General features: G+C 34.5%; 1 protein-coding gene across 3 annotated transcripts in view; it reads right to left on the reverse strand.

Annotated features, from left to right (window-relative positions):
* Window positions 1–20,116, reverse strand: part of LOC110095310 (protein SAWADEE HOMEODOMAIN HOMOLOG 2) — a 31,191-nt gene extending 11,075 nt beyond the window's left edge. Inside the window, exons 1-7 of one of the 3 annotated variants that reach the window (XM_020820801.2) lie at window positions 19,961–20,116; window positions 19,727–19,783; window positions 18,119–18,201; window positions 17,919–17,964; window positions 17,725–17,812; window positions 16,264–16,333; window positions 6,762–6,813 (exon numbers count right to left, since the gene is read on the reverse strand). In XM_020820801.2, coding sequence (XP_020676460.1) covers window positions 6,762–6,813; window positions 16,264–16,333; window positions 17,725–17,812; window positions 17,919–17,964; window positions 18,119–18,201; window positions 19,727–19,780 — 393 coding nt within the window. In that variant the 5' untranslated portion in view covers window positions 19,781–19,783; window positions 19,961–20,116. Of the gene's footprint in view, window positions 1–6,761; window positions 6,814–16,263; window positions 16,334–17,673; window positions 17,813–17,918; window positions 17,965–18,118; window positions 18,202–19,726; window positions 19,792–19,960 lie in introns of all 3 variants that reach the window. The other 2 variants (XM_020820800.2, XM_028694558.1) reach the window with 2 other exon arrangements.
* Window positions 20,117–25,905: the final 5,789 nt, after the last annotated feature.

The raw sequence follows: 25,905 nt of genomic DNA on the forward strand, positions 1-25,905 counted from the left end.
AAACAATGGAAGCAATCATACATATACATTAAACATGTTAAATTATACATAAGGGATTATTACCAAATTATATAAAACATTGTGTGGATGATTTAAGAGATTAGGTTTAAAACAAGAAGAGAGAAAAAATTTGAGATGTGCCAAGTAGAGTTCTAAGCATAAATCTTAATCAGGAATCAATAAACTATACTCCAAATACATTAATCAAACTTGGTGCAGATCCTACATTGACCACTCCAAAGAACAAATAAAAATTAAAACTAAACTGGTATAGTTGTATAAATGCAAATGCAATCAACTTTCATACAAAGACCACTAATTGTAATATGGCAAATTTAACTTCATTAAACAATAACCAAGCCGATGCCCCTGATCTAGATAAGATCATTTATGATGCTTAAATCAAATTCAAACCATAACAGTTGACTAACATCACTAGAGATATAGAGCTTTATGAATATTATGAAAAACATCACCATAAAAGAATTCGTCATTTCTTTTGTCCAAATTCCAAACAGACAAATTAGAGACATCTAAATACTCATTCAATTGAAGTAGAAGAATCTCATTTACTGCGGCTAATGGTCTTGAAGCATCAAGTAGTTCATAACAACAATATTCTCAATCCCGACCTTAGATTCCACTGATAGTGGAGATACTAGAGAAACATAAGAAAATTTCACTATATATAGTCATATAGTTGAAGATATCAATGGGATAATTATGTTTAAAATAAAACTCAGCAATTTAGGTACGCTCAAAAATCTTTCAATCCAACAGATATATCCATGTTTTCTAGTAATAATTTTAACGTATAACATTCCAATGCCAAACTAAAATAATATATTACTACATAGTGTGAGATGATGGAATCCAAAAAATTCATGCTCCTACAGTCCTACCTCTCTATGGGAGAGTCTAGGAGTACTTTGCTCATAAAAATTTTTTAAAGGCATATTAGATTGAAGATAGACAATAACCAAAAATTTCACTCATTTTGAGTGGACTTTATGATATAGTCTCAAGTTTCCTATAGGCACAAGCTCCTATGATTAATTACCCCTAGCAATAATCAAGAGGAAACTTTTGATTAAGGCTAGTAGTTAGATAAGCATTAAATGCTTAGCATATAACAGCAACAAATTAGTTTATTATTGAAACCTACCACCAACCACTTTATACTTGAAGCAGGTGGAAGGGGGGATGATGATGAACCAGTATGTAATCTACTTAGCCTAATAATGTAGTCAACCCAACCTAACCAAATGATCTTTATCAACAATCATGGTTACTTCGTCCAAGAGAACCTTGTAGACATGAGATAAACTTTGTTTAAGTGGGGCAAACTCAACTCAACCTTAGTGAACATAGGACTTAGCGCCCTATAAAGTACACCTCATGATTAATTACTTTAGGGTTTTAGACATTAAAGAACTTGCAAGCTCTAAACCTGATGTAATTTATTTGTGTCATTTTGTGGAAAAACAACTAGGTCAAATGACTTCAGTCATAACCATTTACTTGTTGTACCACTTGGCAGCAAAACCACTAGTTAAATGACATGTGTCATGTCTTTATTGACGAGAGTTCGTTTGAAAATGAATAAGACATAAATTCTTTGTGAGATGAAATTATGTTCAAATTTATCACGGCAAACAATTGATGAGGGTGACTGGATTTTGTTTACATTCTAGGGGTAAGCACATGAATGATTTTAAATCTTATAAGATTTTAAAGTTTTATATTTTTATCTATATCCTTGAAATGACCTGCATTAAAATTGAGATTTGAAAAATATAATCCCCTCCCGTTGATATTTTCAATCATGGGGGTTTTTTTGAATATTTTATTTTATTTTTTCAACATTGTCAACTCTAAATATTTGTTAACAAAGGATCGTGTTCCAGATATCTTTTTGTGAGTTGTCATACCAGCAATAAACTAAAGAGTTTTTGTTTTGTAATGAGCTTTCTTTGTAAAAGGCATTAAAGGCATAATGTGAATTTAAAATCAAATATAATCGTGGATTTTAAAACTATAAGTTCATTCATGATGATAGGATTTATTTAGCATGATTAAAAACTTATCGTTTGGATATCTCTCCTGAGGTTAAGTCTCGTAAACCCCAATCCTTGCAAGGAGGATCGAATTTGAAATGTGGGACTTACGATTCTGGCTTAAAGATAGAGCAGCCCTTTCGAGAGAGTGTATATAACATTGATACTTAAACATTCAAAATTTAAAAGAATATTTAAATTTTCTAAAATAATAATAGAATTTCAAAATATTTGCATGCACTTTGAGGAGAATCAAATATAAATTCATTCCATTTTAACCCAACATAATATTCTAGAATCTCAAATTTAGGAGTTTGATATATTGGTCAAAGCACAACGCTAGTAAGTTTGGATTAAAAAAGAGATGTAATTTTTTTAAATAATCAAGCAATCACGCACTTTTTAAAACGAGAAGGATTTGGTTTAGTTTATTCCACTTTTAACCGCGCAACATTCTTAAACCTTAGATTCAGGAGTTTGATGCATTAGTCGGAACACATGAGGATAAGTTTGGATCTCAATGATCAAATATATTGCGCATGCTTTTTATGTATTTGCACGGCATACTTGCACATTTCACAATGCATTCATACAGTATACTTGCATGAAGCACTTACATATTTCTTGATGCACTAATATGATGCACTTGCATACTTGCACAATCTTCGCAACATTTACACAGTGTGTTTGGACATTCATTAGTATATTTGTATTTTTTTTTTTTTTTTGCACTTGCAAGTGCATTAGCAAGTTTTCAGAACATTTGGATTGCACATTTCGAGGACACGTGGATTTTTTTTTTTTTTGAGATTTGACGTGTCCCCACACTTTATCAAAATGGTTGTGCGACCAATGACACAACAATCAGTGATTTATCTTATTTAAAAAAAATTCATTCACGGGCATGTTCACGGAATATTTAAGAACTCATCTTTAGAAATTAGTATATATTTCCTAGGGCACCGATGCACACATGAAGTGCAACTGGTTTTACTATTTTGTTTTAATTAAAAACTATCCACATGATTGAAAATTGAAATGTCTAAGATGTGTGACGATCTGACATAGCAATTCTTCATGTGAATGTATTATCATTGGAGCGTGCTCATGACTTATCATTTTAAGTTCATCATTACTCGCATTATGCCCGCTAATGTATGTTGCGAATCCGATTGTAAGCGTCGCGACTTAAGACTTTTGCATGTCGTTTGCATTTTTTTTAATGAGGCAATTATTAATGTGGCTTGTAAGTCAATTAGATGGGACCCACAGGACATCAATTTTATAAGTGGTAGGAAACTCATTCGTTTCACTATTCAAACTCTCATCTGCCTCATAATTCAAAGAGTTATGGGTGTTCATATGGAATTAGTGAGATTTATTCATGTCGATGCCCAAATTCTCCAGGTTCTTTACAAGTTCCCTATGAGTTCAATTTACATTCAATTATTACCACATAGTTTTCATAATTTTCAACAATTTTTTAATTTTGATTTTAATCTTTATTTTGTAATTTGCATTTGTTCATTTTATCAATCTTGCAACATTTATATTCCAAAATATTGTTTTATTTTGTTCGTTTTAAGTTCTATGCAACTCGGGTTCACTATGACTTTAGATACCCATACGACTTATTTCCAGTGTAGGGAGCAACTTTGAGAGTGGTAGGCCTTCCCATCACATCAAAAAAGGCATGCATGATTGGTGTCATAAAACACCGCGACCGGAGGGCTTCTATACCACCATACCAAGAAAGGTGTGCATGTCTCCATGCACTTGCTTAGAGGTTGCAATGTTTCACAACACGTTGAAAAAGACACGCACAAATACTTAAATTTGAATTTTCTGCATTTTGCTAAAAAACAGGACTTACCCGTCGCATCACAAATGTCATCTACGGGTTTCCCTATCGCACTAAGGAAAGCATGTGCTAGTTACACTCGTAGCATTGAATCAGCCACATTCAAGGGATTTTGGGGATTTTTTAAGAGTTTGCAAACTTATAACTTTGCGCATAAGGAACAGAGTTGACAGCAATTATGAAGCAAGTAAACCAAAATTTTTCTATTTTCCTTTTTTCTTTTTCTTTTTTTTATTCTTACCTTTTTCTTTCTTTTTTTTCTTTTTCTTGCTTTTTTCTTTCCTTTCTCTCTCTTTTATTTTCTTTTATTCATTTTTCTTTATAGAGAGAGAAAGGGGAGCGATAGTCAATAGAGAAGGAAAGTGAAAGAAAGAAAAACTGATAGTTAGAGAGAAGGTTAAAGAGGAGGGAGTGAGAGAAAAATATATATTAAAAAAAGAGTGAAAGAGATCTATAGAGAGTTAAAGAGGAGAGAGTGAGAATGAGAGAGGCACTGAGAGAAGCAAAGAGAGTGAGAGAAATTGAAAAAGTGAAAGGAGGGGGAAAGAGAGGGATAGGGAAAGGTCAGCGGGTTAGGCAGCGATGGCGCTTAGGCACAATAGAGACGTGTTAGAGGGTTGAGCATAAAAGCGCATCGACGCCTCTCTCAGCGAGGTTCCAGTCCCCACTTTCTTGCTCCAAGTTCAATATTCTCATCAATACCCTCTTTGGCGGGCTTCTGTGCGCCTTCCAAACTTCTTACGCCAAGCATTTTGGGTACTTGGTTAGGATCAGAAGTGTGGCAACGATTTCAAGAGATGAGGCCGACAACTAATCACACGGGAAGAATGAATCTTGCTGAAATCAGAGAGCAAGAGGGAGAGTGTGAAAGAGAGATGAAGACAGCGAGAGAAATGAACAAGTAGAGGGACTTACACGTGATAAGGGAGAACAAGAGGATGACGTGTGATGGTAGGGGGGTCGTGCGCAATAGGTAAGGTATTTTGTTTTTTTTTTTCCCTTGTTTTTCTTGGGTCAACATATAGACTAAGCATATAATATAATCTTTAAGGCAAGTTGATAATCCTTTAACAGGTAGTTTTCAATCAACAAGGAATGCTTCAACTGATCATTTTAACATATATGTTAAACTTCCTTCAGCTAAGCTATATATGGACCAATTGAGTTCCTATCTTGAGATAATTCTAGGAGAAGGTAAACACTCTATATGTTTTGTTATCATTCTATACATGAAGTCAATTCAAATATCTCTAGTATACACAGACATCCACCTAAGCCTTCTAATGAATGAGGGTGGGGACCCATCTCCCTTGTTCCTATTGTTAACACTATGATCATTTTTCTTAGTATTAATCTTCTAAAGCAATTTGATGGATAAAATCATATCCACAAATGGGATAGATCAAATAATGTTGTGAATCTTGCGTTTGATTCGGGGATAGACCATTGACGATAAAATGGCATCCAATTCTTAGACTGTGTATATAAAGATAATCACGAAGGCTTTGCTTATTATAGGCAACATAGAAGAAAAAATAAACAGTATATTAAATAACCTAAAATGCTAAGACTAACCACAAAACACTAATGACATGCTCCTAGCTTTTTACCTCTAGTTTGTTCCTTCTCAATCTCCTTGTGCATTATTGACTTTGATATTCCAGATTAGCAATTATTGATGTATTTTTATATGCTCGTGTTCTATGTCTCTATATCGTCTTCCTCATTCAATATAACGAATGAAAGCTAGTTGGTTGACATCTATTAACACTCAAACGAGTGACAAAAGAGATAAATAAGAGTAACAGCTAAACAATAAATGTTTAATTTCAAACAGAATCATTAAATCTCATATTGCAATGGAACAAAGGATTTTTTTTTTTTTAACTTGATTGATGTAAGTCCACCTCAAAAGAATTATTTTCTTAATCAAGAAGGGCAATATGAAAGATAATGTAAAAAATCAAAACAGAGGAGAAAAAGTAATTCAATGTTAGTTTTTTTAAGAAGATAATTATGGCAATATTGGGTTGCTAGCTAGAGATGATTTCCTGGCAAAATATGAGCTTCACTGAGAGCATTATCCAGTAATTAGATCGTACGCCAACTTGATAGCAAGTCATGTTATGGTAAATCTACAACCTTCTGAACTAGCATAAAGCATAGTCGGCCAACGATGGAGTAGAAGGGGGGAGCAATGAAAACAAGAAAGTAGAAGATTAAAGGATAAAAAGGAATCAATGCTTTTAAAGCACATTAACAAAGCTAGTAGAATAGCCATAGCACTTTACTTTTTTGACCAATTATTCTACTTCCTATCAGTAATAATTGTTTTGGATTTGTCTCTATTAGTTTTATTGTAAAGCTTTTATGTCAGTAAGTCTCTATATAAGACGCTCAGCAAGATAAAGACATTTATCAAGTGTTTAGAGGTTATAAGTTGAGTAGCGAAATATAGAGATTTTCTTCTCCCTTATATTTCCATCTATATGTGATAATTTTCTTGATGTTATGGACATTTCCACTTCCCTCACATCGGAAAGAAATTTAAACTGCTGAATATAAAATCATATAACTTTCTCCGAAGCACTTCCCCAACTTCAACTTTCAAAAGGCAGTCAGTTTCTCCCACTAATGAGCCAAAAAGTCCCTTAACTCATTCTAGACCTTGGCAATTTACCGACAGCATAAATAAGTATGAGTTAGAGAACAGGAACTATAGTAGCAGGTGATTTGACCCAACAATTTATTTAAGATTGCAAGAAAAATAACACCAAGAGTCATATCATTATATGAATTTTCACTTATAAGGTTCAAAGGGAGAATTTGATGATGATTCTTACAACTTCTCCAGAACTAAGAATCCTATGCGCAAGAAATGTGGAGACATCATACCTGCAAGGAGAAAATAATGCGGATGAGAAATCACATATGTAGTCATAGAATTCAATTAGGAACCAAATCAATATATGTTTACAGGTACAGAAGGCTGTATACAAATTAAATTTCAAAAATGTTAGGTAGATTCTATAAATTAATTTGTTAATGATACTTATTGAGGAAGTTGAACATAATTGAAGAATTGAAAATCAAATACCAAAAAACTGATTGAAAAAAAAAACAATCAATAGAGTGCGAAAATACCCATCAAATGTGAAGCAAAAGATTAGGTCACGGTTTCAAAAATTCATGAAACACGTCATTTTCAAATTTAGCATGATATGAAGGGGCTTGTTTATGTACATTCAAGGCATAAAAAATATATTAAAGGTGTTGACGAATGGAGAACAACAGGTAAGCACCTTTGTCATGTATGAACAACTCTGATCAGTACTTATGTAAGCCCTGTTAATTAATTTTCTCATGATGCATCTGATAGGAAATACTTGAGTTCGCAAGTAACCCTAAGGGAATACTTGTGTTCGCAAGCAAACCTATCACTAATTGGAGATAAAACAGCGAGAATTCAGCCAAAATCTGGGCGAAATCAGCCCCAAATCACTAAATTGCAATAAGGGAAACAAAGCAAAAGCAACATGAAATCAAGATACAAGTGATCCTCAATTCGAGAGGAGGATCATCTCTCCCAAATCTCTAGACAAGAGAGTCTAGAGCCCAAAACACCCAAGAAACTCCAAGAAGAAAACAATACTTGCATGCCCTTCCCTTCCCCTTACCTCTCCTATTTAAAGACTTTTCCACCTCCTCAAATCTTTCCTAAAAATAATTTTCAAATAAATTCAAATCCCGTGGACCCCACCCTTAGGTGGTAATTTAATTTGGGCAAGAAAGGAGGCGAAATTGCCTCCTTTGGTATACAAGTGCCGGCCCATGATGGGCTGGCTGAGGCGGTTCAGAAGGAACCGCCTCAAGAGGCGGTTCCAAAGGAACCGCTGTATCAGCATCATTCAATGAGAAAACAAAAAATAAAACAAACAAGGAAAATATAGACTAAGGTTTGCATATTTTAGCATTTCACCATTTTGAGCAACTAAGTTATTCAAATTCATACATGGTTAGTTTGACAGAGATTCAAAATCAAGATTTGTTAATACTTTCTCGCAAATGATTTGGTATAAGCATTACTCTCATGGTTCTCTACCACATCTCTGGTTTCCTAAAAGGCCATTATAAAGATTAAAGCTTGTTATTTAGACTTTATGATGTAGAACTAAATGCTTGTAGATGGATGAAATAAGAATATTGCATGATTCCTTGATTAGAGCAATAAAGATGAAAACTTTAGCAAATTAAAACAATAAAATAAAACAAGAGAATGGTGCCTATGCTTAGGCCAAGCCACTTGCTAAACACTTGGAAAAATCAAAATAATTTAGAAACTCAACAACATGCTAAGTAGGCTTCAACAACATCCTAATCTAACAATAAGATTAGAAACAAATAAAGTGCACTCAATCCCTACGTTTACTAAGCTCGGCAGAATTTGGAGAGCAAGATCTTCATGAATCTATCAAATCAAAAGAACAAGTTAGACAATGAAAGTACAAGACAAGGGAGATTGGCAAACCCTTATCACGGTTGAGATTCTATCCTCCACTGAACGGCGCCAAGATGTTCTTCAATGGCCTCGACAGGGGTGTCCAGAATGTGCTCTACATACTCTTCGACGGTGTTGTCGATGTGAGGGTTGACATCGAAAAAGGTCGAGTGAAGGATGCAAACAAACCCTTGTTCGTCGTAGTAGGCGAGACAGTAATCAATATCCGAATCGGCCATTCATAGGTGCTAGAAGAGGATTGTCTCCAAAGATTACTAGCAACCCCTTTGAAGCTCCGTTAGAGAGAAAGAAGTTTCTCTCAAACTTGAAGTAGAGATGATGGTGGTGTGGCCGGCCAAGGGAGGAGGGAGAGGGTTTCCAAGCTAAGCTCTAATTAATTCCTATGATTGGAATTAATTAAAGGAGAGAGGAGCTATGTAGGGGCGGCGGCAAGGGGGAAGGAAAATAGGGAAAGTGTTTCCAAATTGCAAGAGTTGTATTTTGGAAAGAAATAAAGAGGTGGGAGATTTGAAAATTTCAGCTATGAGAGGGAGGGGAATTAAGAAAAGTTTCCCAGAGAGGGTAGGAGGATTTGGAAATAAATCCCTAGGGATTTAATTAAGGGGCCGGCGGCATCATGGGCTATGGGAGGATTAATGAGGGAGATTTGGGATTGCTATTTTGGGATTTAGTGAATAGGAAAGTGTTAAAGGAATTCCAATTAATTTGCAATTCAAATTGAGTTTAATTTAGGAAACTTTCCTAAAATAGATTAGTAATTTAGGAAAGATTTTAAATTTCAAATTGGATGGATTTGAATTCAAAATCTGCCCAAATTATATCAATCTAAAATAGGCAATGGAATTCCAAAGGAGGATAGGGGATCTAGGGCCGGCGGCTTACTTGGGTTGGGGTATGGGGGTCGGCGGCTAGGTGGGGATGTTTGTGGAGTTTGACGGGTAAAGGGAAATGGGTTCGGTGAAGGTGGAGGTTTGGGAGTGGGCGTGGTCGGTTGGGTTGAGGAAGGCCGGCGGTGGTGGTGGGAGGATGACGAGAAAGAGATAAAGAGTAAAACCACAAACCCGACTCGTCCAGGTTGGTGGGTGATGCGCAATTCTCCCTCTCCTAGGGATCTCACTCTAATCTCTCAAGCTCTCATGAGAACTCAAACAAAGAGAAGAAAACTTTTATAATTCAATCATTCATTAAATTGAAAAGAAGAACAATAGGGTTATAAATAGCCTCGTACAAAGACTCAAAAAAAAGGAACAACAATGCCCCTAGGGCTTACATACGACCTCTCTTAATAAAAGGGTAAAACGGGAAAGCAAGAAACACATAAAAAATAAAAGCTACATAACATAATGTTAGGCCGGCACCTGAGCCGGCTGGACCGGTCCAACCTGGACGGGTCCAGGTCTTCACCTGACGGAAGCCGCGCGAACAGGGAGGGGGCGGAAAACCCAGGGAGCCTACGTGGAGTCGTTTGGGAGGGAATATTTGAATTAGAAGGGGGTAATTAGGTCTTTTGTAATCCTCCTTTCATGTTTAATTAGGGTTATGTTGATTTTGAATGTGATTTGGGAGATCTAGGTTTTTCTTTTGGGCTCTAGGCTACGGCTAGAGATTTGGAGAGTTATTCCTTCCTCTCGAATCGAAGGAAACTTGTATCTTTCTTGTCTTTTGCATCGACTAGTGAAATTCAATCGTTTGCTATTGTTTTTCCTATTTTTCCCTACGAGTTCTCTCAGATTTTTCCACTGTTTTTGTGTTTGGTGGCTGTTTTCTCATAGAAAACAACGGATTAGTTGCGATTTGGCTTAGATCCGATAGGAATCACTTGAAATACTCAAGTGGTACCTATCACATAATAAAGAAAAAAATAAATAAAATGACTCAAAAATACATATACTCGATCGTGGTCGTAGAACGACGTCCACGCCTCTGATATACTTTCCATGCTATGATATCCCCATCACTTTATTTTGTAATAAATTCTCATTTCTTCCTTATCACAAACCCTGACACATCATAATCTAAATGAATCTCTCAATAGTCAACATATATGAAATCAGCTGAATAATCAAGCTCATCATAACTTAATCTCTTAAATAGCATGCTTTGTGAAGCTAGTAGACAAAAATAATTGGGTTCAAGTCATTATTTTTCACCTAACTTCTATCATTAATTTAAATGGCACTCACCATGTTCTAAAGTATGCATATAAATATACATATAAATAAATATATACAAGCAGCTAGCATAAAGCTCCCTATCAATTCACATCACATAACTTGATGCAACTAAATATATCTTAATTTGTTGTCAGAATCGGTAATAATACTTGATGCGGACATCCGACGGTGGAGTTAATCAAAGGAAGAGACGAAGATCGACAGCCGAGATCCCTCCATTTTATCTTAGTTTATTAATTGTATATTTGATTTAATTATACATTTTGCGTTAGTACCCTTACTTAAGGGTCTTGAGTTATGTAAGCCCAAGGGGAAAAGTTACCTTTTAGTTTCTTTTAAGGCCTATATATAGAAGCTCTTGCTCTTGTATTAGACTATGATGGAGTTTTAATAAAAAAAATTATTCTGCACTTTTATTCCTTGAGAGAACTTTAGTAAGATCTCTATGAGAGGGAATCGTAGTATCCACCAGCCGCAGGATGGGTTCGGGCTCGTGGCTTGAAGTCCCTTGGTAAAGGGCAACGTATCACCCGTCAACCGCATGAAGCATCCGGGCTCACGGTTTTATCTTTATTTCTCTAAACTCCTTTTTCTCCTTTTCCCTTGACAGTCGGCCATCCTCCATAGTCGTCAGCCAAGCTTCTCTCTTCCCTCCTCCCACTCTCTAAACCGAACACCACCACCCCTTCTCACCTCCACCCGCCGACCATAAGTCCCACCACCACCGGCCTCAAGGATCCTTTCTTCCTTACCAAAACCTTCCTTTTCCTCCTAGCCACCACTATCAAACCCTATCCCTCACTTGACCGCCAACCATAGTGCCTCTCTTTGGCTCCAAATCTTCAAATCACAAATTAATCCCTTTCCATATGTGGTGTATTTCAATTTGGATAGATTTCAAATTCAAATTTCAATCTTAATTGAATTGAGAGTCTTTCCTAAATTAGTTATTTGTTAATTTGGAAAGTTATTCAATTTGAATTCAAATAAATTTTGAATTTCAAAAACTTTCCTATTTAATAAATTATACTTTAGGAAACCTCCTTCAATTACTCCCAATCTGAAATTAATTTCAGATTTAATTCTCAATCCCAATTAATGTTTGATTCACATTCATTGAACTTAGACACTTCATCCTTCCCTCTCACTTGGCCGGCCCCTATATCCTAATGATTTTCTTCCTAATTAAAGACCTCAATTAAGGATATAATTAATTCCTCTCTTCCCTCCCTTCTTTTATTGTTTGAATTTCAAATTCAAATCCATTAATTAAGGGAAATCTGAGATGAAATTTTAGATCTTTAATTTTTATTACCCCCTCCGTTTCACATCAATACTATTTACTTCTTACAACCAATTGATGACAATTGTAGCATAATCACTTAACACAGTGAATATCAGATCTATGTTTCCGTGACAGCGTATGTCTGTCTAGAAACCTAATTTAGATAGCCACAAAGTTCAGAATGCTTTAAAGAACACAAGCAGTGCAGACTACTACCGTTGAATAAAACAACACTCAAATCAAAAAAAAATAGTTAAAAAGAGTGCATTACATACATGTCCATCAACAAATAATGAATCGCTAAACTTCCTTAAATCTCATCAAATTCATTCATACTTTTGGTAAGCTACATTAAAACTATTTATCAGCGTTGCAAGAGGACTGATAAAAATGGAAATTCTCATTAAAATAAAAACAATAAAAAGACGGATGATACAGGTTGCAAAAAAATAGCAAGCAGCCACCAAAATGTAAAGGAGAAGGCAGGAAGCAAGAAGGGATGATCTCTGCTCTTTATTCTACCCCCTACCCCAGCAACCCCACTGCAAATAAGAGAATAGGACAGAAAAGGGTGATGGTTGCCCATTTATTCTCTCCCTCCCTCTCTCTATCACCTCCCACAAACACAAATTGCATATGTACATGCGTGAATCTATTGTACACACACACAAAGAGAAATATGAACATGATCAGCACCTCTAGGATACCCTTAATGGCAAAGAAACGTGTAATGAGTGCTCCCTTTGTTAATGACAGGTGCTTTTTATAGCCGCATTAGCCTCCCTTCAACGGTCCTCTCTTTCCCTCATACCTAATTAGGTTCTCCATCGCCCCAGTCCCAAATCTGAGGAAATACAATATAAGAATAAAGAAATCTAATGACATAAAAGAGCACAGGCTATAGTGGTAGTGCTGGAATCAAGGAGGGACTAAGAGAGCCTCACGTTCTTAGAGTTTAAGACAAACCCTCTCGTAGATATATATAATATGGAAGCTTCACCCTTAATCACTCTTGATATCAGGATTAAATCTAACAGACGACCAATTAGATAGTTTACAATCATGAATTGGGCATAAGGTCAATCCAGTTTATTAATATAAATGCTAATGTTGGTGATCTTCATATCACATCATTAAGATCAAAGAGAATATTTCCAAGACTCTTATGAGCATGATTGAATCATCAATCGGACATCATATGAGGGAGATCAAGGCCTAAAAGTTGAACTATTAGATCAAAATTCAAATTATAGCAGAATAAGAATGAACTTGAATTTTCAAGCTTGTTCTTTTATTAAAAATTCAAGATTAGCACAATTCCTGCTAAAACTATATTTTAATATGAGCTTATTAAAGTTGTTATTATCAACAAGTTTTCCACTTATTGTGAAATTTGTTTTACAAATTAGATATTATATTCATAGTAACTGCAAATTAAAATTTGAAATTATGCAAAACAAACAATCAAAATTCTCCCAAAATAATTTCTTTTTCATAAAACCAAATTCCCTCGTCATTAAACTCATGTAAGTTAAGTCATAGGCTTCGATATTATGTACCCATTATTGATTGCCTTGTTACTGCTTTTTCCTTATCTACTTGTTGCTACTAGCTGTGCTATTGGTTATTGACACTGTTATGCTTGTAATCGTTGACAAATGTTGCTCTGTTTTACTGTTGCTATTTGAGGTTTTCACTTTTAGGATATTAGGTTAAGCTCTTAAGATCATTTTGGAGAGAGTTCAAATTAGTTGTCAAAAGATTTATATCAAGTTTCTTAGTAAGCTTGTTCATGAGCTTTATATCGAGCTAGATGATATTGTTCATAATCATAAATAAATCGAGCACCAAATTATTCAAGTTTTTACATTTGATAATCGAGTATTTATAAAAGTATTTAAGCTTGTTTGCTTAGTCAATCAAGCGATTATGAATGAGCTCTAATCAAGTCAAGCCATGAGCAATTTGTTGACCTTTTGATTCGTTTGCAGCCTACATGCAAGTCCCTGGTAATGAAAATCTGATAGCATCTCTCGCTATCTTTGTTGTTGTGCATGTTGTTAATTGGTCCTGCCACTATTGTGTCTGTGTGTGAGATCTCTATTTGGTGCCATGTAATTGTTGCTTATTGTTGTTGTTGGTTGTTGCCACTATTTTTCTTATTGTTGCCAATAGTTGCTACTCCGCTGTTTTGTTGCTTATGTGAATTTCACTATTGCCACAACACTCATCGAAGCAAATACTAAATAGCAATAGCTATTTTTCCCCAAAAAAAAAAATTTATCGTGAAGGAGAATCTTAATACACTGCAAATGAAAAAAATAAATTAAAGAAAGTTGGTCTTCATTGTCTATCACTTTAAATCATTATTCTGCTGCTATATAATGGGCACATGAAGCTTCCCTTTCTACTATTGTAGTCCCCATGGAAGACCCAAATGTATATTTTACAATGGAGAGTTGGAGAAAGGCAAGAAATGTAGCCACTAGCCATAGCCAGCCCCAATGGAAATAAAATGGAGCTCAAACCTCCAAAAACCCAGTAATATAACAAAGGAATCTCGCCCGCTCTCGCTTCCTCTATTTACTTCCGTGTTTGGTACTTTAATGATTTATTTGTTTATTAATGGCTAAGTAGGTCAAAATGGACCATGATGAAACTTGCAAAAACCAAGTGATGCGGACATCCAACCGTCTATGTCTATCCGAGGAAGAGTTGAAGATCGACGGCCGTGATCGTCCTACGTTATCTTAAATTTTTATTTGTAATTTTTATTTTAATTATGTATTTTTCATTTTTACCCTTACTTAATGGTCTAATCTTATGTAAGCCCTAGGGGCATGATCTTCTTATTTTAGTTTCTTTTATTTATGAGGCCTATATATAGAGACACTTGCTAGTGTAATGGAATGATGGATTATTAATAAAAAAAAGGTTTGCACTTGTGTTCTTTGGAGAGAACTTGGGTGAAATTTCTATGGGAGAGAATCAGAGCTTCCACCAGCCGCAGGATGGGTCCGGGCTCGTGGCTTGAAGTGTTGAAGATCGACAGTCGTGATCGTCCTACGTTATCTTAAATTTTTATTTGTAATTTTTATTTTAATTATGTATTTTTCATTTTTACCCTTACTTAATGGTCTAATCTTATGTAAGCCCTAGGGGCATGATCTTCTTATTTTAGTTTCTTTTATTTATGAGGCCTATATATAGAGACACTTGCTAGTGTAATGGAATGATGGATTATTAATAAAAAAAGGTTTGCACTTGTGTTCTTTGGAGAGAACTTGGGTGAAATTTCTATAGGAGAGAATCAGAGCTTCCACCAGCCGCAGGATGGGTCCGAGCTCGTGGCTTGAATTCTCTTGGAGAAGGGCAATGTATTACCAGTCAGCTGTAGGATGTGTCCGGACTCACGGTTGTATCTTTCTTTCCATAAATCCTTTTCTCCTCTTCCCTTGACCGCCGGCCAAAATCCCCCACTTGCCACTAGTCGATTCTCCCACAAACCCCTCCAAAGCCATAAGTCTCCTCCATTTTATCCATATCAACCACCGGTCATAAACCCTCCACCTCCATAGTCGGCCGACCACCTCACCCCAAGCCTCTTCCCTCCTTCATTCCCCTTTGTTTTCCTAAATTAGGTTGAAGATAATTTAAAAATAATTTTGAATTCAAATCCAATTAGTTTGAAATTCAAAACCATTCCTAAATTACTATATCTATTTTTGGAAAGTTCTTCAAATCAAATTCCAATCAATTTGGAATTGTATTTGATTAAATCATTTCTCCCTTAATTGAAGACTTGATTAATTTCCTTTTCCTTTCCTCCCATAACCAGCCCCTTCTCTCTCTACCTGCCGCCCCTTCCCCATTTGCTCTTAATTGGAGTCAATCTTGCTTGATAGCCTTCTTTCCTATTGTGGATGTGTTTTAATATGGAAAGCATTTGAATTTAAATTCAAATGTATTTAAATTTCAAATCATTTCTCTCATTTAGTTATATTATTTTAGGAAAGTATTCAAATCAAACCTATTTCAAATTCAAATAGGATTTGATTTAAATATTCCTCCCTAATTTAAGGTTCCCCACTTGGCAAGCATTTAAATCTCTCTCAATAAACTCCCAAGCCCCTCTTAATGTCGCCAACCCCTCCCCCCTTAGTTATTTAATTCTTTAATTGGATATCCAATTATGAGATTTAATTAACCACCCCCTTTTCCTCATTTATTCAAATTCCCCCCCCCCCATATATATATATACATATGCAAGAAACCACCAAGAGGGTCCTCAGAGAAAGGGAAAATAAAACAAGAAATTTGAGTGTAAAAAAATATTTACATGCACGGTTAGTATTCATATTTCATACCACGCCATATCTCTAGATGACCTGGCCTCAAATTCCATTTCCACTTCTTCAGTAACTTTCTCGCCATCCTCTAATTAAAACATAAAAAACAGTTTCAATAACTACAATGACCAACCGAAGTGAAAGGATAATAAAATAATAGATGTGAGTACGAGCAACATTTCATATTAAAGTTATTATATACACAATAGGAATGACAAATGATCGCTTTGATTAATAGCTACTAATCATCCTATGTTTTATAAGCAAAGCTTAAAAATATTGTTCTAGTTTATGGACAATTATCACTTGTAGAAATTGATATGAGAAAGGCAAATAAACATATAATTAGAAGTGTCTGCCGCAAGATATGCTTACTTGGGTTTACATTTTGAAGCAAACAGACAAACAGAGCATGTGAGCACAAATAAATATATTCTCGTGAGGTAACAAAGAAATAACATCAAACAACTACAAAAATTAATCAGCCAGTGAACAACCTAATAGGAATTGACATCAAGAGTGATAGTTTAAGGAGTGATGTTTAACGTAATTATCAGAAGCATTAGCTGCACCACGCCAGGATAAAGTCCAAAAAGGTAAGAAACAGTAGGTTAACTGTACAGGCTAACATAGACTGCACAGTTAATTTACAGGAATGATTAGCTCCGTACTTTTTACAAGATGTAATCATAAAAATGCTGAAAATTAGATACAGCAAAATTTTTTGAATGTCAAATCACGGATGATTCAAATGAATGATGGAATAAGTCCTGTCATGATTTCTATCACTTTTCGTCTTTATGTCCATATCTAGATCACTTTTTTTTATTTTGGAAGTTTTTTTTTTATCAAAATACTATATTTCTTCTACACATCCATCTCCAATATATAAAAAAGAATCTTTAGGATCATTTAAAAAAAAATCAATAGTCAATCACAATTCAAAGGAAAACCTATTTCCCACATAAAGCACTGATCTATTTCTAATGCCAACCAAGAAATTCGATCAGGTGACATTCAAATATGAAAGATAATCTTGGTTTCTAGGCAGGTGGTCCTAGTCATTCATATATTTTTTGGATCACATTCGATTCAAATCAAGGACCTCATTCCAGGGACATAAGGTACAAAATAGGAAGAGAAGATCTATGATAATAAGTGACCACTGGTTCAAAGTGATCGTCTTGATCATCAATCATATCACTTAAGCAAATGTCAAATGTGCTTCATCTAAAAAAAGAACCAGGATTTGAAAGCATTGACAACTCCAATCAAACCTTTTTTTTGGAGGTAGATGATGAAATAATAAACATTTATTCGACCAAATAAATAACTAGAATCTAGGGAGAAAGAAAGTGGTACAAACATCAGCATTACAGTGAGTATCGTAAGAACAAAGAGAGCATTGTTTTTCTAGTGATTAAGCACCTTCAGGCAAATTAGAACTATGGACTGCATTGATTGTCAAACTTTCCTCACCATCAGGACTCACTTCTTTTGAAGAACTACGTGAGGTAGCATCCTCAGTTTTATGAAACTTCAACCTGTTTAGGAACCATCTTTGCACCTGATATATTAAACAGGAAGGAGAATAATCCTCGCAATAAGCGCTTTAAAGTTATGAGAATAAAGATTTATTAGCAATATAAATATAAACATTCATAATCAATTACTTGCTCCATTTGTATGGTTTTACTTTCAACACGACCTGGAGCACGACTGAAAAAAAAAATAGAAAAAAAAAACAATTAAATATCTTATAGATCTCTTAGTCAAAGGTAAGAAATAATCACAGCCAAAAGAATTACTTAATCATATTTTAGTTTTGTCTCAAACAGATAGAAGATCTGAAGTAAGGCAACATGGGGCTCACTTAAATTCATCGGCAAGCTTCTGGTGAAAATTTGGATCTGACAAATCTTTTCCCTCCCGCAACAACATCTCCATATGCCTAATCTGTTAAAAAAAGGCAAGTGATACACAAATATAAAACAAATAATCTGAGAAAAAAAGTTTGAATGTAGGTGCCTGGGAAGCTCAATTTCAGAATCATGTCTACACATCAATGAAATATATCACAATACATTTCACGTAAACTGATAGCTTTACTCATAAAATTTCTGGAATGAAAATGACAGATTCAATATCACTATATCAGAATTGTGAAAATAACAGTCATGGGTCATAACTTCCATATTAACGCAAGAGCAACCTCAAGAAGCAAAGAACGTATTTCATTTGGATGGAACAATGCCTTTACGAGCAATGATAGAGTAGAAAACAATGGGTAGATCACCGTAAAAGTTGTTTGTATTTGAATATCGGGCAGTAAAAGTTTTCAGTAGCTAATTTAAGGATGGATATGATGAGAATGTTAAGATGAAAGTACGACAAAACAATAAAAGATAAGTTAAGGGATGATTGTATTAGACTATTAGATGAGCAATTAAAGTGATATATATTGAAGATGAGGTCCTTGAAAATGGACGTAGATGGTTTAGACATGTATAACAATGAAAATGCTCCCGTTAAATAGGATAAAATTAGTAGAAGAGAATTAGAAATGAGGAATAGGCCTAAGGTAACATTCACTAAGTTCAAAATAATTTATAAAAAATAGATTTAGCACTCCAAGCTGCTCTAAGTTGGAATGAATGAAAAATGATGATTCATAAAGCAAATCCAAAATAGTTGAGATAAAGCTAATGATGATGATTATTGAGGCAAAATTCACTTAGAGGAAAAAGCATGCAGACAAAAACAACCACTGGCAATGTTTCCAAGTATAAGATTGAGACAGAATGCTAAATGTATAAGTTAAATGCCTAACTAGGACAATATGGATAGAGAAATCCTGCTCTTGATTCTTGGAGAAAGTATACCAGTAAACATCTGCCCTACTAGATGTAAAAACAAAGTTCTTAGCTAATTTACTTTCAAAGTGGTCATTCTAAGAAAGATTCACGTAATACAGTTAGAATTTCATGAACATCAAAGACATAATTTAAACAAAAGAAACACAGACAAATAAAAGTTGTATCCAAGAAGAGAACAGTAAAAATGGTGAAATCTTATTGTTTTGTTTACATTAGGATTGCAACATATTCCAAATTGACCTAGGAAAATATCAACATGCATTTCAAGCCATACACATCAAAACAAAAAACTTCACCATGGTTAATTATTTTGACGATTAAGTTTCAAACAAAACAAGTAAAAGCATAATTCTGCTGAAATAGATGAAAGCATCAAGTTGTGACACTATGCTTAAAATGGTAACCAAGAAAATTACAAATTTTAGTTAGAGCGGCGATAGAAAACTTATAAGAAATCAAAGGCTACAAATCAGAGACACGTCGCCAAGAATTATACAAAGAATCACGATCCTCAGAAAAAGAAGACAAACTACATCATATCGTAAAACCTAAAGATAGATCAGCTTATCAGGCGTAAACCAAATAAACTGGGAGAAGGGCAAAACCTCGGGCCTCGAGAAACGAGAAGCTTTTGCCGGCTTACTCTGCACTCCGACCATTCCCTAAACAGCCAAGAAGACAGGAAGAGAAAGATTAGTGGCACTTTTACAACTGAGACAGGAAGATACGGTAGAGAGAGCGAGATCTGTCTTTTATTAGTCTAGCATAACCGAGCAACACAAAGGAAACGGGAAATAAATATATCAAAAATATAATATCGATAAAGTTATAGAAGAGACGGGGAAATGGAGAGCTCCGGCGAGGGGAGCGGACGAAGAGAAATGATAGAACTCTGCTGCTCCCTCTGTCGCTGCTACGGTCCCTCGCTCTGGCGCGAGCCTTTTTCAGGTTTTGCGGTACAAAGTGCGCAGAACATAGAGAACAGAACGGCGGGTTTATAAACACGGGAGGTGGAGAGGCTTCGTTTGTAAAGTTTTTTAACACGACCTCTTTTTTTTTCTGTTATTAAAAAAATTATATTAAAATTTATTTTAAAAAGAATTAAAAATTGTTCAAATGAAATCTAAAATTCTTGTAAGATGACTTTCTTATTCTTATATAAAATAATTTTTAAGTACAAAAAAATTTATACTTGTTACGTCGGTAAAGAAATATATAATTTAACGTCTTAGCATTATAAGAAGATCCTGCACACAATTAGATAAGAGGAAAGGGTGTAGTATTCATAAGAGACACCAGAGTTTTTACGTAGAAACTCCTAAAAAGGGGAAAAAACTACGGGGTCTGACCCAGTTTGAATGAATCCACTGGTATTTGCAGTCGATTACAAATGAGGCCTTCTTAGAGAGAATGTCTTGGCTTGATGTTACAAATGTACGTCATATAGAGCGCATTACATGCTGGAAGTTACAATAATCAACATAGACATGTTTGTTTGGTTGGAATGGCCATTACCTGCAAGTGACAGAGGTCAGAAAGACTGTTGTTTGGTGATGTAGGTCGGAATGACCGTAGTCGGCAGGAGACCGAGGTCAGAAAGATCATTGTCTGTTGATGGGGTCCTCCCTCAAGAGGAGAGGGATATCTATTTATAGATTTCTAGAGTGGCATGGGCCGTAAATAGGTGAGAGATCAAGAGTAAATGGGAAGTGGTCGGATGAACGGACGATGTTAGATCCCTTGATCATGCACCGTTCTTTAGACATTTGAAGACCTTAATGATGTCGTAATTCGACGATCTTGGGCTCGTTGGATTCGTCTTGTCAATCCACTCAATTCGAGTATAAGCTTGTTATGTTTGGAAACCGTTTGGTAATCCAAATTGTGGTTTGAACCTTCCAACAGCGCTTCGGGTCCTTGATTTGGACCCATTTGGGCTCGGATTGGGTTGAATTTCTCAGTTTGACTGTAAGTTTACTGAAATCAGAGTCGGATGGTCTATGAATTAATTTTTTAAGTTTCCAACTTGATTTTGCATCGAGATTCGCGCCCGTTTAAGACAATTTTTTAACAACGTATCAATACTAAATACTTCTTAAAAAATAATAATAAAATTATCTCAAATGAAGTCTAAACATCATGCTAAATCCATGAATAATAAACTGTCAATATGATTCAACACTTCTTTTTCAATCCAACAATATAAAGAGAGACATTCAATAGTACTTTTTTTTCTTCCAAAAGTAATCATATTCAAGTAATACATCATAATATTGTTAAGGAGATAGCCACCCTAGACCTTTATATTATTTATTGATGCAAGAGATAGCACACTCTTATGTTGATCTTCTTAATGGAGCGAGAGCACAAATTAAAGCTGACAAAGATGTTGTTCTCCTTCTTTTTGTTATTGGTCACTTACACGGTCTTATCATTTGCATTTGGTAGTTTAATCCACCTTATTGCATGTTGCACTAATGTGTTTGATAAAGTCTTTCCTCGTGTATTTTATCTTGATTTGTCGTCGACTTTAAAAATTTATTTATTTCAATCGCATGTCATCATTTATTATGTTTTAAATATATGTGATCGGGTCGACACTTATTTGATGAGTGTTTTACGTGCATTTAAATCTTTTATGCACATTTTCGTTTCGCAAATAAAATAATTTGATGGGGACCTCTTCTTTTAAAACTTTATGCACATTATTCTAAGGTCAAGGCCTAAAATGTAATTAATCATAGAGGATTTGTACATGTGAGAAACTGCCACCCTTCCCTAAAATGTATCAAATGGAAAAAATCTTGTGGATATCGAGTTATACATATTATTATTTATCAAGATGTGTAGGCAAAAGCCGTTATTTTTTATGAATAATCATATGTATAATTCTATATGCTCTTCTATCGGTCCGCTTGTATAGAGTGTAAATGCCTACAACCATTTTGTTATAAGAAATTCTGTGATCATGCTTTTTACATTATAATCCCCATAAGCAACATATTTTTGGAGACCCACTAGGGCTATTATGATTTTGGAGCTGGATTGCTATCCTTCTATTCCCTAAAAAAAGGGATTTTATTGAGAGAGATAAGGGGTTTTATTTAGACCTGTCAAAAACGGGTCACGGGTCGGGTTCGGGTCCAACCCGAAATTGACCCGACACTGTTCAACCCGACCCGACCCGACCCGGTTTTTGCAAACGGGTCGGTTTTCCGAACCCGAACCCGACCCGCTTCGGGTCCGGGTCAACCCGACCCGACCCGCTTCGGGTATATTTAATTAAATTTTTTTTATTTAATTCATTTTATTTAAATTTAAATCAAATTAAGGGTAGATTTACTTCAATTAATTTAAAATAAATCAAGATTAATTTAATTTGGGCAATAATATTTATAATTTTTTGAAATATTATTTACTTATTTCATAAAAATTCATTAAAATCCTCCAAAATTAATTAAAAACGGGTCAAACCGGGTCGATTTCGGGTTTCCGGGTCAACCCGAACCCGACCCGGTTTTACAAACGGGTAGAAATCTCTAACCCGAACCCGACCCGGTTCGGGTTCGGGTTGACCCGAACCCGAAATTTTCGGGTCTGGTTCGGGTCGGGTCCAATATTGACAGGTCTAGTTTTATTGGCAGTGATAATGGATTTGTTGGCAGAGATAAGAGATTTTGTTGGCAACGATAAGAGATTCTGTTGGCAATGATAAAAGATTCTACTAACCATTAAGTATGTTAAGGAAAATTGAACCTGTGTGCTAATTTGAATTTTGTTATAAGATGTTTGTTTATATTTTTGTCATTTTTAATATAATTTCATTAGTTATTTAATTGCATTTAATATTAGTATATGTTTCAAATTTTAGTTTTACATATAGTACTTCATTTTATCATTACAGCACAATATTTTCAATCTTTTTGATTTCGAATATTGATTTATGTTTTATGCTACAATATCCTATTGAGTCGTGTTAGCTCGCTCTTGCTTTTACTTCCATTTTCAAGTTTGGTAAAGGGCATAGAGCAAGCTGAGTTGTTGATGGCAAGCTAAGATTTGTGATGTATTTATTTTTTTTAGAATTGTGACGTATTTATGTCTTAGCTGATTCAATTTTATAGGTTTGGCTTTTATCTTTTGTTGTATTATATGTTACCCAGCACTCTCGTAGATATATCTCATACTGACTATGTTTTTTTTATGATAATAGATAAATTATTTTTGAGATTCAATCTTTCACTTTATTTTGTATTTGTATTAAATTTGTCATTTGTATAAATTAAAAGTTTACTTTTTTCATACTTTTCAAACTGGATCTTAAGTTTATGGTTCTTGTTACGATTGGGCATGATGTGATCTATGTGATATGGGGTCATATCCAATATGGTTGTGACATTACATCTACATGTGATAATTCTCAAGAGAGTTAATGTTTAACAACATTCAAGTACGAATAATTTAAAGTTAGAGAGATGATCACCCATTATATTTTGATAAATGAAAATCTTGCTCTGTTGTGGAAGAGTTTAGCTTCGATTTAATGTTGAAAAGTATGTCACCATATCTTATAAAGTATAATGAACAATAGCTCGAAATGATGTGATATTGGTGCATGGTAATTAGAAGAAAAAGTTACATGTTGCATTAAAAGGCATAACTTGACTTTGGTTTACTACTAATATATGGAAGTCCAATAATCAAATAAGTTCATATATGATAGAGACAATACATTATATGGATTATAATTGAAAATTACATAAGTGTGTGCTTATCTTCTCATACTTGCCTCTGCACACATGACATATGAGATTGTTAACACATTTTATAAATCAATTGGTGAGTGGGGCTTAGAGAGCAATGTCTTTATAATATATGTTGATAATACTACAAATAATGATAGGGAAATTAAGTTGCTTAAGGATAACTTTCGTGTGAGAAAAAAAAAAATATTTGTTAAAGGTGGCTCTTTCATGTGTGATATTGTGCACATATTTAAATTGATCAGAATGGTTAATAGTTGCTAAGGCAGGAATTTTGGGAGGGGGCTAAGTTAAAATAATTATGTTTGCAATCTCACATGGAATGTTATAATATATTAAATTAGTTTTGTTTGTTGTCTCATAAACATATGCCACTTGTGATCTTCGTTTGGGGGCAAGAGAAGAGTGAAATGGAAAACAAAAGTCGTGTTCGAGGTCCTAAGTCGCGAGGGAGGATATGTATACATATGCGTACACATATTATGTACACAGTTGTATATATTATATGTGCACAGATTTATGCATGCATTATATACACATTGTTATGCAATGTATACAAATGCACTGTGTAACACCACACCTAATAATTTATCCTTATGTAGATCAAATGCATTGTGATTTAGCCATCATTCGCAATTCCCACACGACCACTAGTTGATTCACTATTTGGCCTCCTTTCGCTATCATCGATGCATAGGATCGTGCAAAAATTGTTTGTCCCAGTCAAGTTTTATTCTACTTTTGCTCGTCTCTTCACCGATGCGAGATCTGACATACGATCGATATGTATCACATATTCCCTTTAAATGATTAAACGATTTATGTACTTCCAAATTTGAGGGATATCTACTGTCACTAACCGCGCAGATCTGCAAAGTTTTTTTATGGAAAATTTGATTACAAAATGCTAAAATATATTGGACGCTACTACATGTTTATTTGGGAAGAATTGGCTTGGACTTTATTTGAATTTATTTTTGAATACCCCATTTCAAATTTATTCCTTTCACTTGTCTATACAACAAATAAGGTTTTGGATGATGCCATGCATTCTTTTTAGGGTATCATAAAGAAAATTTTCATGAAAAAGAAAGGTTAAATTTGACAAACACTAGGGTTATTTTGTAATCTTCTAATGACCTTTTGTGCTATTATGGACTTGAGAATCAAATTAGTTATAGAGTTTGCATTTTCAAAGATCTATAAGGGGGATGAAAATATCCAAAGTATCTCATACACTAGCAGTTTATTGTAGGAGTTGTATGAAGAATGTATATCATGTTTTGAATAAGAAATAAAATGTGGAGGTGGCATCATAGAGCATGAAGATTAAGTGCTATAAGTACAAACAATACTTCAGGAAGTACTAAAGAATATGGGGCAAGTATAGTGGTTGGTTAGATTTTATAGCTTATATTTTAGAGAAAACAAGCAAAAAACCAATGAAATTTGATTTAAATAAATATATTTAAGATGATTTATAAAGTTATCTTACAAGACATCCCTTTGATGTTATTACATGGTGGAAGAACAACCAATTGAAATACCTTATTTTATCATGAATTGCTATTGATATATTGATATTCCAATTAGCACAACAACACTTGAATCAACATTCAGTGTACAAGAGAAGGTTGTTGACACCTACCATTCTAAATTGGGATTAAGTTCTCATATGCAGCTAAAATTGGATTCGTTCACACTATAATTTACAACGAAGGAGGAAGATAATAATTTGTTATAGTTTGTATTTTCAATGTTTCTCATTTTGCAATATTAATGACATCTTTTTGATGTTTTTTTATTATAAAATTATTATTTAATGGCATCTTTTGATGTAAATTACTTATGGGAAGAGGAAAATAATCAAGAGGTAGAGGTAACACAACCTCTAAGTTAGACGCATGTTGAAAGGTAGAAAATCCCTCAACACATTCTCTCTATTAACATTTGATGCACTATATGTGATTTTTTTTTTTTGCATATTGAAGGCACTGGTGAATTATGATTATATATATATA

Source organism: Dendrobium catenatum, unplaced genomic scaffold (genome assembly GCF_001605985.2).
Source record: "Dendrobium catenatum unplaced genomic scaffold, ASM160598v2 fragScaff_scaffold_501, whole genome shotgun sequence".
NCBI lineage: Eukaryota > Viridiplantae > Streptophyta > Magnoliopsida > Asparagales > Orchidaceae > Dendrobium > Dendrobium catenatum.